Source organism: Cannabis sativa, chromosome 3 (genome assembly GCF_029168945.1).
Source record: "Cannabis sativa cultivar Pink pepper isolate KNU-18-1 chromosome 3, ASM2916894v1, whole genome shotgun sequence".
NCBI classification, from domain to species: Eukaryota; Viridiplantae; Streptophyta; class Magnoliopsida; order Rosales; family Cannabaceae; genus Cannabis; species Cannabis sativa.
The window spans coordinates 13,731,453-13,744,062 of NC_083603.1; the positions used below are offsets into that span (position 1 = coordinate 13,731,453).

The window sequence follows — 12,610 nt, forward strand, 5'->3', positions numbered from 1 at the left end:
TGATATGATTACAGTTTATTTTCCACATTTCATATCATTTGTATATGCTATATTACATACACTATATATATAGTCTAACAGACCATCCAAAATTCAAAATATCAGTGGAGCACGTTGGTTTTTATTACTAGTTGATGATCACAGCTGCCTAAGTTGGACATTTCTCATGAAAGAAAAATTTGAAATAAGTCATATTTTTCAAAATTTCCAAAAAATGATCCAAACTTAATTCCAAACAAACATTCAAGTGTTAAAAATCGACAATGGTCGTGATTTCTTCAATTTTTTACTTGGATCTTATGTGCAATTCAATGGGATTGTTCATCAAAGTTCTTGTGTAGACACACCATAACAAAATGGTGTGGCCGAACGCAAAAATTGTCATTTACTAGAGGTAGTCCGATCTTTACTCTTTTCATCCCATGTTTGAAAAAGGTTGGGGTGAAAGATTTGTGCCAAAAATAAATAAAATAATAAGAAATGCACTTGACAGTAAAAGTTTTAACGAAAAAAAGGCATTGAAAGCCATTAGAAACAAAAAAGAAACTAAGAATAACATTGAAAACTAAATTCCAATTAGTAATTAAAAGCTTTGACAATTGATTATCTCTCACCAGAAAAAAAAAATAAATAATAAATATGGTAAGAATAAATGGAATAATTAATAAGATGAAAAAGCCTCAATAAAAATTGACTTAAGGAATAAAACATAAATTTACATAAGGCAGATCACGGGAAAGGGTTGTTTTTATGCACATTAACACTTTATCCAATTCCAAAGCCTATACAATATAAATCGAGGAAGCAATAGATGCATCAAACAATTAAAACACAAAAATCAAACAAGTATTAAATGATAATAATATCGATCGAGGAAGCAATCAGTTGGTAGCAGTAATACTAGCTAGTGGATGATCAGTGAATCAGCTAGGGACAATGGTGGAGAAGGGTGATCGGCGCGCGGCACGATTGGATATCGGAACCAAAGCATTTTCTGGAAGGAGAAGAAGAGTTTGTGTTCAAGTTCCAATTCCATGAAGATCCAAGGCGGCCAGGACGGACCCAAAATTAATGATCTTGACGATGAACACAACACCGTACGTGTTTGGAAGAGGTTTCGGGATCAGTACGGACGATCGAACGGTATACTTTGCTCTCGGATCACTATATTATATGGTTGTTGAACGGAGCTGCGGTGGCGATCGTGGGGAGTGGCGGCCGGCCGGAGTAAAAAGTCAACATTTTAGTGAGGTGCATTTTCGTTTCTTTGGGGAGAATGTTAATATTTGTAGCTATCAAAACAAAATTGTGAAGGAAAACAACTTGCAGAGGAAAGTTTGATAATAACTTTTTATGTTGAGATTACGTTCAATTTCATTTCTAATTCTTATCTTTTTTCATTGATGGACATGTTTTTTTTTTTTTTTTGAGTACGTACAATGGACATGCTTTTTTGAACAGGTAATATTGAAGAATTTGAGATTTATTATTTTTTTTTTAATTTATAGCTTAAATTAATATATAATTTTATAATAAGAAGAAGCGTACAACAAGAAATTTTATACGAAAAGAAAAAACAATTTAAATTTTATTTTTTATTTATCTCTAATTTAATTAGATTTTTTTTAATTTTTTTTTTAAAAAAATAGTATTATCTTTTTTAAATAAGTATAATTCACTTATAAATAGGAAAACATATTATTCACTTATAAATACTCCATACGAAAACACAAAATCATATTAACTTAAAAAATTCTAAACATGGATTTGCTCAGGCGATCAAACCAACCTTCTTTAGTCTCTACTTTCATCCATTATTTACTATTGTTTTTTTCATATGTTTCAGAAATTCTTAAAATAATATGGAGAATTCCTAAACTATTCTGTGTAGAAAAGAGAAAGAGGAGAGGAAGAAGAAGATACAACCGACAACGTGAATTATTTTTGGAGGGCGGTACAAGAAGAAAGGATTCGAAAAAGAACCATATAAAATTAGACCAAATAGAAGATAGATGTGCTATCTGTCTGGAAGGATATGAAAGTTATAGAACGATTGCAGTTTTGCAAAAATGCAAGCATAAATTTCATATATCATGTATAAGGAATTGGGTTGAACGTAAGCAAACATGTCCTATGTGTCGTAAATTTGTATGTCTAGTTAATGTATCCAATTCTCTCAAGAAATTGGTACACTAAATTTAGAGTGTTTATTTTGTATTGGATAATCTTTTATCTACTTAATTATATAAAATAATATATTTTTTTAATTGTTATTTTTCTATATACTCGAATTTAGAACTTGAGATCTCTAATTTTATTTATTTATTTATTTATTTTCTATAAAATCCAATTAGCTTAGATGGTGGAAATATGCCATACTCTTCACACATCATGTATATTATTAAACCTATATAACAAAAGCAAAGTTCATTACTACTAATAAGATATTTTAATAGAGAAGAAGAAAAGCTTAGTGCTTCGGCTATGGCGGAGTACAGGAGTATTCTCAAGTGAAGATCTTAGTGAAGCAGAGTATCCATGGTCTAAAAGTTATTATATTTATTATTTTTAGCAAAAAAAAAAAGAAGATAAAAGATATTATTTTTTAATTCAAGTTTATGTAAATAATGAAGGAAGAAAGATAAAATATGGTATTGTTAAAAAAAAAAAAGATAAAATGTGGTATTTAATAGTTTTTTTTTTTACAAAAAATGTAGCATAAAAAAATTCATAAAAATGTAAAAAGAACCAAAAACCTATAATCTAAATGCATAAAAAAAAAGTATATCATAAAAAAGTTGGATTTTTCTCATAATTTATTTAATTTCTACAGACTAAATTGTATATGATTACAAGTTGTTTGGTGACCTCACCAAGGGATTCTTATAGTGTATTAGAATGAGTTAGAAGTTATCTTATTTTTATACATATTAAAGTTTTATTATTTAGTTTTATACATACTGAAACATGTCCTTAAAATTAATAATGAACTTTCTTAAATAAAAAAAAAAAAACACTTCCACCTATCCATAACATTGTTACCTTTCTATCTTAACCTTTTAAGCTTACTCCTAAAATACTAAAAAATGTTTTGACCCTAGACAATAGCAAATTGAGATATAAGTTAAGCGGTTGTATATGTCAGAGATGATATAAACGTTGTCGTTGGACTCATTATTGATGTCGTTTATTTTTTATTTTTTTTATTAATGTCGTTTATTGAGTAGCTGTAGAAACTAAAATGAAAGACTCTTGTAATATTTTTGGTCAAGGAAAGAGAGTTAGGAGGGGTTTGATAATAACTTTTGATGAGGTTACTTCAATCTTCTTTTTTAATTCTTATGGACATATTTGTTTGAACACGTATCATTGAAGAATTTGGCATTTATTATTTTTTAAATTTATAATTTAAATTAATTTTTAATTTTATAATAAGAAGAAGTGAAGAACAAGAATTTTACGAACCGAAAAAACAATTTAAATTTGATCTTTTATTTATTTATAATTTTATAAGATTTTTTTTTTAAATATTATTATTCTTAAAAAAAAAAATAAATCATATTCACTTATAAATACTTAATACGAAAACATAAAATCACATTAACTTAAAAAATTATAAACATGAATTTGCTCAGGCCATCAAACCAACCTTCTTTAGTCTCTATTTTCGTTCAAGGTTTACTACTGTTTTTTTCATATTTTTTAGAAATTCTTAAAAAAATATGTGGAGAAAAGAGAAAAAGAAGATATAACCGATAACGTGTGCTATCTGTCTTGAAGTATATGAAGGTTGCAGTTTTGCAAAAATGCAATCTTAAATTTCACATGTCATGTATCCAATTCTCTCACGAAATTAGTACACTAAATTTAGAGTGGTTTATTTTCGATTGCATAATCTTTTATCTACTTTATTATATAAAATAATAATTTTTTTTTAATTATTTTTTTATACTCGAATTTTGAACTTGAGATCTCTATTTTTATTATTTTAATTATTTTCTCCTTAAACGGCTGAAATATTGATTTATAGATTAAAAAACAATCAACCTGGATATCGTACTATATTATACGTTTAAGGCTAAGGATACAAATGATTTATATTGAAAAGTGAGAATGATGGATCCGCCCACCACAGACTTCTGGTTCCTTTGTTATTGCCAATATTAACTGATGGAGCCGAGTTGTGATTGATTGGCCACGGCAGCTACATAGAACAACAACACTCATCAGCTTCCTTCAAAACCAAACCACTGTTATGAAATCCAATTAGCTTAGATGGTGGAAATATGCCATACACGTTTCATACTCTTCACACATCATGTATATTATTACAATCTATATAACAAAAGCAATGTTCACCACTACTACTAATAACATAAAAAGAAAGAAAAAGTATCTGGGACTAGATTCGTTTATGACACAAGATAAGTAGAAGTTATGGGCTAAAACAAGAAAAATGACCAAAAAACAAAAGTCCTTGCCTTGAAATTGATGACCATAATAACTTAAATCATAATACAAAACTTGGGATGAAGAAGGGAACTATTATGTGGCATAAAGACTATGACCCGGCGCTTTTTCATCAAGAGGGTTTCTAGTTCTACTACCCTCCTCTATTGCTGTCTTTGCCTTTTTGCAATAAAGCTAAAAAGCTTTATAAGTTAATCAATGCATCAGAAGTCTGAAATCACAGTCGTTGGTTACCACTATATATTCATATCCCACACCGTCTGCTCGACTGTGGAACTCATCCATCTCGGAACTTGGTACCTGAATCCCAACCAATACATTTGCGCCAGTTTCACCCTATTGGAGGAAGTTCAATGAGATATAATAAAATAGAAAAAAATAAACATAACAAAACGTATGGTACATTATGCATTCTGTTTTAAACTTTTTTGTGAAAGTATGTTAAAAGAGAGTTTTGCTTTGATGCCCACCTGTCCACGGTAATGGAACAAACTTATATTCCATCGAGGGCTGAATTCATCTAAAAACTTCATCAGCGCACCAGGTCTCTCTGGGAATATGAAACGGCAAAGAACCTCGTCTTCAACATGTGATCTTCCTCCCATCTGAAAGAAACTCGAAACATGGTAAACTACCAAAATGACATGGCCACATTGTTCATTGGAAAAGAAGTCACTCTCCCCATATTGATAGAGGGAAGTAAAGAGGTTACTACTTATAACTGAGAGACAAAGCCGAGTTAAGAAAAATAAATTACCAAGTAACGCAAGTGGTCTTTAACCAGGTCATTATCAGTGAGATTGTAAGTCTTTAGTTGAGAAGACTCCATTCGCTCTTGCATTTCACTGAGTTCCGAAACTGTGTGAACTCCAACACTGCATAATATGAAAAAGTTAATAAAACGACCCATGTGCAAAAAATAAACAGCTGCTAGAGACTGAGAAAGACTCCTCAGAAAATAAATGAAACTGAACAGAAAATTTGAGATCTGATCAATATTCACAAATCGACAAGCAGTTACCTGTACAAAACAACAGCCTCTTTATCGGAGCTGTATCTATATTTAAACTCAGTAATGTTCATTGGCCCTACCTGCCAAGACGTAAATTGACACCATAAATGCGAGAGTTGTTTAATGAGAAAGTTATTGAAGTCACATCTACATACCAGTTCACAAAACTGCTTGAAGCTCCCAGGCTCCTCAGTCAAAAGGGTTGCAAGTACTGCCTCTTGTTTGCGACCAACATTAGCAAGTTCAGTCACTACTCTCAATTTATCAAAATTCATATTTGCCCCACTGGTTATTGCTACAACATTTTCCCCTTTAATGCCATAATATCTGCAGTATGCTTCAGCTCCAGCAAGAGCAAGAGCACCTGCTGGTTCCAAAATACTTCTTTTCTCCTCAAACATGTCCTGCAAACGAGAGCCATGACATTATGTTCTCAAAAACTTTTAATGATAAGTGACATCTTCTCAACTAGTTTGAAATTAAAAAAATGCAGCCTTTTTCTTAAATAGCGATCATGTAAAATGGACCACAGCTCTTCATGCCACAAGAGGACAACATAATAAACAACACCCCCCAAGAACATGCTAATCATATGCATACTTCTCGAGTAAGGATGCATCAAGAGATAAGCCCAAGAACAAGCACACAGACTTTGAATTTGGCACACATAAGAAGCCTTGCCTTAATCGAGGCACAAATGGCGTCACGGTTTACAAGAACTACACCATCTACAAGTTCTCTGCATACACGGAAAGTTTCTTCCCCAACCTCCTTAACCGCTACACCATCAGCAAAACCTCCAACCTGGTCTAAGATCACTCTTTGCCCGTGATGTAATGATAAAGCCATTGCATTTGCATCGGTTGGTTCAACTCCAATAATCTTTACCTGAAATTGTAACGTACATCATTTAATAAACATCAGTAAGTATGAACATAGGGTTCAAGCCCAACCAGCATTCTTTTCAAAGACCCTCGCTGTACAAAGAAAACAATGACCCCAAAGTAAGAGCAAAGAAAGAGACAAAATAATATGAATAAACTGACTCAAGCCTTCAGTCTCCGATCATAAGTATGTGTTAGTGAATTTTCAAAGCTCCAAAAATAATTACGGAGTAATTTAGAGAAACAAACAAAAAAAAAAACGAAGGGGTTTGAGGGGAGAATCCAAATCAATGACCCCATATTAGACAATAATAAAGCACACGGGGAGGGCCCAAGTCTCCAGTCACCGTGCACAAGTTTGTGGCTAGCGATTTAACAAAGCTTCGATATTTATTGAAGTAAATTCCTAAAAGAAAAAAAAAGTGAAATCTATCATAACATTTTGCAAAAAGAAAAGTTGTTCAGGAAATCTAACATAGCATGTTGAATAAAAGAAAAGTTTTTCAAGGGATAAAACCAACAAACCTCAGGTGAGACTCTCTTGACATAGGCGGCAATACCAGCTATTAGCCCACCACCCCCAACAGGCACAAAGATAGCATGCAATGGGGTTTTGCTTTGGCGCACAATTTCCATCCCAACCGTTCCCTGACCTATTATCACATCTGGGTGGTCAAAGGGTGGTATAAACGTACGACCCTCCTCTATGCCCCTTTTCTTTGCATAAGCTTGTGCCTCATCATAAGAGTCTCCCACTAGCACCACCGTAGCCCCCAACCTCTCAACTGATTGCCACTATCAAACAGAGCAAAACACAAAAATACATTAGACATCTTTCTTGGTCCGAAAAAATCAAAACCCGTCACCATAAAATAAATGAAGAAAGAACCTTAATTTCTGGTGTGGTAACAGGCATGGCAATCAGTGCATTACAACCCAGTTTCTTAGCAGATAATGCAACTCCTTGAGCATGATTTCCAGCAGAAGAGCAAATAACCCCTTTATCCAATTGTTCCTTGGTGAGCTTGGCCATCATATTATACGCTCCCCTGAGCTTAAACGAGAAAACCTACAAAACCCAAAAGAGAAAAAACACATTCAATCATTTTCTCAAACATGTAATTGACATTCTCGACTACCCAATTCATACTCACAGGCTGTAAATCTTCCCGCTTCAACCAAATGTTATTCTGTAGCCGTTCCGAGAGCTTTGGAGCCAACTGAAGCGGAGATTCAATGGAGATATCGTAGACCTTGGAGGAAAGTATATTAGTCAAGTAACTCATCGCATCAATGATCCCAGCATCGTCCTGTTCAACCACCCGGTCCGGCACTGCCCCAACGTAACCAGCTGGGTACTGCAACGAATCAGCGGAGACCCTCATCCGAGGGGGCGGCGGAGGAGGAGGAGAGCCCTGAAAAGCGCCCATTTCGCGTGTCAAGACGGTCGACGAAGATGGCGGTTTTGGAGAAATCTCAGCAGTCTGTTTAGACAGGGCGCCTGCGATGGTGACTGGCCTGAAGTTGGCCATCCTCAACCCGCGGGTTCCTTTGGGGTTCACGTGGGTCGGGTCGGGCCCAATGACATGAGCCACCGCCGGGTTTAGGCGCAGAGTGTCCATGGTTTCTTTCTATTTTCAGTTTCTCTCTCCTCACTATTTGTGTTTGGTTTAGAGAGAGAAAGTTTGTGTATAGATTTTAAAAGTAAATGAGTGACCGTTGATTGTAATTTTCAATGGGTATTTATAGTGACCGGAGAGAGCAGGCACGTGTTGAAACTCTCACACTAATAATACCTACTTATTTTTTTTTTTTTAAAAAGAACCAAAGTTAAAATTAAACCGATAAAAGGTTCATGATCCAGGGAAATCCCTCCCCTTGACAATTCAGATGCTCCTTGGAGAAACTTCTAGCATCTTTGGCTAAAACATTAACAAAAGAAATAACATCACGAGTAATGAAAGTACAAGAACAATTAACTAAACTTTTTTTCAATTCCAGAATAGAAGAAAAAAGAGACCAACATCTCCAATTCGAAAAAGATTCCTCCAGCAAGGAATTCACAATAACTTGAGAGTCAGTGAAGATGCACACGTCCTCCCAATTCTTCTCTTTGGCCCAAAGTAAGGCGAGTTTGATGACTTCAAGTTCTGCTGCAATCGGACTATCCTGCTTCCCTGATGTAGTTCTGATGAACCAATGATTAGTAACTCTATCAATTGCCACCAGGACTAGGATTGCAGTGAAAGGTAGGTGTAGTCTTCTCACAGTAGGCCTGTTTGATTTCGCTCATCTCAATAAAGCGTTTCTTGGCATCTAAGAGCAGAGTGTCGAGCGAGACCTGCACATGAGATCCATGATGAATTCTGTTCCGCCACAGCCACACAGTTTCCAAAATAGAGGCAAACTAGACGAGGAAAGTATGCCTAGAAGACACGTCCAAATTAACAACAGCAGAACAAGTGAATTCAAATAGAGTATTACCCGGGATTAGCTCAGTTTTGATTGGTAATGGGCCACCAAACCATAAGACTTTGACCATCGAACATCTCACAAAAAGATGTAAAGGATTTTCAAATTCGGACCAACAAAACGAGCAGTCATTAGAATTACAGCCCCCAAATTTATCGGACGTTGGTAATGCCCCTGCTATCGCTCTCTAGAGCATCATGCTCTGTCTGAGATGAATTTTACTTTCCCATAACCACTTCCATAGCTCCTTCTTTTCAGCAAATCTATTCCTCTGATTATTCAGGTAGGCTCCTTTAACCGAGAAGGCACCAGCATCAGAATTCTTCCAGATAATCACATCCTTCTCCGCATGAGTGTTGATTTGAATAGAGCTAATCAAACCCCCCACTTCGTAGCCAAACAGAAACTCAAGGAAGCCATGGTTCCAAGTTTTGTTACTTCTAAACATAAGATCTGCAACACAGCGCAAAGACGGGGCTTTGGAACGAATAGCCTCCATAGTTTCTCTGAATTCATCATACTCCATCCACGGAATCCATGGCTGCCACCACAGATTAGTGTCCTCGCCATTAGCAATAATAGTGCAGGATCCATCACAGATTAGTTTTCGGGCCTCCAAAATTCCTCTCCACACCGGACTTTCTGATGAGCGTTCTTGAACACTCCAAAATGTCTCCAAAGGATAGTATTTAACTTTGAGGGAAACAGCCCAAGGTCTATTACTATTATCCGCCAGAAACCAGGCTAATTTGGCCAGAAGGGCATTGTTCACATCATTGAATCCCCTGAAACCCAGACCTCCACAACCTTTCGGTTGGCAAAGCACATCCCAGGTTTTGGTTGCCAGGAATCTAGAGCTATCAATACGGCCTTTCCACTAGAATTTTCTGACTAAAGAATCCAACTCCTTGCAAGAGGTGATTGGGATTTTACAAGTGCTCATGGTATAAGTAGGCAACGCCATAGCCCCAAAATTAATGGTCACCATTCTCCCAATAGTAGACAAAGTCTTCATACGCCATCCTTCAAGCCGTTTACAAAGATTAGATTTGAGGAAATTAAAATCCTTTTTCCTGCTTCGGGAGAAAAGGAACGGGTTCTCCAGGTGTTTCTCCTCTCCTTTAACCAATCCGATACCCAATTTATCCATTAAAATTCTCTGAAGAGCCCGAGAGCAATTTTTAGAAAAGAGGACTCCCGATTTGAGTTTACTACATTGTTGCCTAGACCAACTTTCATAAATCATCATACAATTCACCAGCGACTCAACCTCCTTCTCATTGGCTCTGCAGAATAGGATAGTGTCGTCTGCAAACATCAGATGGGATATAGCCGGAGCTTCTCGAGCAATACGAATGCCATTCAACCTCCCAAGGGATTGCTCCTTGGCAATCAATCTGGAAAAAACTTCATTACAGAGAATAAACAAAAATGGCGACATAGGGTCTCCTTGGCGGATCCCCCTCTAGGGAAAAAACTTCTTCAAAGGCCGACCATTAAGAAGGATAGAGTAGGAAACAAAGGTTATGCAATTCATCACCAAGGTAATAAAATGGGAATGAAATCCAAAAACCTCGAGAACTTTCTTGATGAACTTCCACTCAAGTCTATCATACGCCTTATTCACATCAATCTTAATAGCCATTAAGCCACCCTTACCCCTTTTCGATTTGATTATGAACCAACTCTTGAGTAAGTAGAGAAGACTCAGCAATCCACCTACTAGGGACAAAGGCAAACTGAAAAGGAGAGATAAGACGATCCATGATAGAACGAAGGCGATGCGAAATAATTCTAGTTACCACTTTGTAAACAAAGTTGCAAAGAGCAATAGGGCAAAACTTTTCAACCGAATTAGGATTCTCGCACTTCGGGATGAGGCATATGAAAGTATGATAAGTGAAGAAGGGATTTGCCCTGTCCTGAATATCGATTGAATACACTTCGAGGTCTTAGGCCCTATCGTATTCCAGCACCTACGGAAGAAGCACCTAGAAAAACTGTCTGAGCCAGGGGACTTCAAAGGATGCATCTAAAAAACATGCTCAGAAATCTCTTCATGAGTGGGGATAGAAATAAGATCCTCATTCTCTCTTGTAGTAATATCCCCCGAAATCAAGCCCTGAAGATCCTCAGGAAAATAAGGATTAGAGGAAGAGAACAACCTCTTAAAGTAGTTATTGAGAACTTCACCTTTTTCCTTTTTTTAAAAAACTACAGAGCCAAGATCATTCTTAAGAGACCAAATAAAATTACGCTTCCTTCGCACCATAGTTGACGCCTGAAAGAATTTGGAGTTGCGATCACCATCTGTCAACCAAATCTCTCTAGATCTTTGACGCCAAATAAGCTCTTGCTTCTCCCAAAGTTTAGAAATTTCCTTCTCCACTTCTTCCTCTTCAACAATACTTCTTGAATTCACCTCTCTAGACTGTAGCAAAAGCAGTTTGGATTCCAGGGCTTTGAGTTTTTTATTGCAATCACTAAAGACTTTCTTGTTCCACCTTTGAAGAGCTACCCGAATTGCATCAAACCTCCTAGAAATATTCTCGTTAGAGTCAATTGAACCAGAGGAGGTCCACGCTTGTTGGATGATCTCCAGGCAACTTCCCTCCTTGAACCAAGCTTCATAGAATTTAAATGGTGTAGAACCTCGAGATCTTTCCATCACAGAGTCGAATAAGATAGGACCGTGATCAGAGGAAAGGATTGGAAGATTTCTCACACCCCCACGAGGGAAGAGATTTATCCATTCAGTATCCACTAATGCTCTATCCTATCGTTCTCTTATAAGTCCCCCCGACTGTCTCTTGTTTTTCCATGTAAATTTGCAGCCAAAGAATCCCAAGTCCACACCCCCGGTCTCGAACAAAAATCTTCTCAGAATTGAACCATCCCTAGGACACAGGTTCTTCCTCCCGATTTATCTTCACTCAAGAGAAGAACATTTAGGTCACAAACAAGAGCCCAAGGCCCAGAGCACAGATTTATATCAGCAGAGAGGTTATCCTAGAACACTTGTTTATCATGGGTATCAAAGAGCATATCTAATGATAGCATTCTTTAAAAATATTAAAAATTTACATATTATTTAAAAATAGAATATTTTATTTTATATATCTCTTACATCATTTTTGACATTTTTACTTCTAAAAATACTCCAATGTATAACACTTTTTAAAAACGCTATAATTATGATCTCACACATTATTATTTAATATATATCCTAATTTTTAGCTACAATTTTTTAGTTTCAATTTTTTATTAAAAAAATAATGAATAGCATCAATGCTATAACATAACATCGGTGTAAATTTCTAGAATGACATCTTCTTCTCTCCAATAGTATAACATCTCAATATTTTATCACATAATATGTCCACATCACCAAACATCATCTAAAATTTTACCGTTGGAGATACTCTAAGCGCATCTCCAAAGTTAAAACTTAAATTTGTGTTGAAATTACACTAAAAGAATATATTTTAACACTATTTTTTTTATTTTCTAAAACACTAAAAATTAAAAAAAAAACAATCCTTCATTATTATTATTCTTCAATATTCGAGCACCTATATATAGAATTTTTGTTTTTGAAAAAAACAAAAATATGTTCCATGACTCTTTTTATTTTTTTAATTTTAAAAATTAAACAAACATGTGTTGTTCTGTAAATTTTAATTTTATTTTTAGTTAAGTCATGTCTAGGTCTAGGTTGGTTTGCGACTGGGATGGGGGTCCGGGTCCCTGTCCAAGATCGGGGTCGGGGTCT

The 12,610-nt window shown here is 35.5% G+C and overlaps 2 protein-coding genes across 3 annotated transcripts; both read right to left on the minus strand.

The window, feature by feature from the left end:
• Window positions 1-4,009: 4,009 nt before the first annotated feature.
• Window positions 4,010-8,084, minus strand: LOC115709114 (threonine dehydratase biosynthetic, chloroplastic). 2 transcript variants are annotated; one of them, XM_030637148.2, is made up of 10 exons: window positions 7,521-8,084; window positions 7,256-7,435; window positions 6,892-7,161; window positions 6,164-6,370; window positions 5,638-5,886; window positions 5,492-5,562; window positions 5,228-5,345; window positions 4,941-5,075; window positions 4,705-4,806; window positions 4,010-4,204 (listed from the first exon to the last, which is right to left on the minus strand). In XM_030637148.2, exons 1-10 carry the CDS (start codon window positions 7,986-7,988, stop codon window positions 4,079-4,081), a joined length of 1,926 nt encoding a protein of 641 aa, XP_030493008.2. In that variant the 5' UTR covers window positions 7,989-8,084; the 3' UTR covers window positions 4,010-4,078. The 2 variants fall into 2 exon arrangements, with proteins under 2 accessions (XP_030493008.2, XP_030493009.2); XM_030637149.2 differs by lacking the exon at window positions 4,010-4,204 and having other exon boundaries at window positions 4,235-4,806.
• Window positions 8,085-8,202: 118 nt separating this feature from the next.
• LOC133035933 (uncharacterized) lies at window positions 8,203-11,506 on the minus strand. Its single transcript, XM_061112374.1, has 7 exons — window positions 11,108-11,506; window positions 10,880-11,038; window positions 10,498-10,577; window positions 9,824-10,235; window positions 9,061-9,715; window positions 8,391-8,543; window positions 8,203-8,288 (listed from the first exon to the last, which is right to left on the minus strand). The coding sequence occupies exons 1-7, from the start codon at window positions 11,504-11,506 to the stop codon at window positions 8,203-8,205; spliced, it is 1,944 nt and encodes a 647-aa protein (XP_060968357.1).
• Window positions 11,507-12,610: the final 1,104 nt, after the last annotated feature.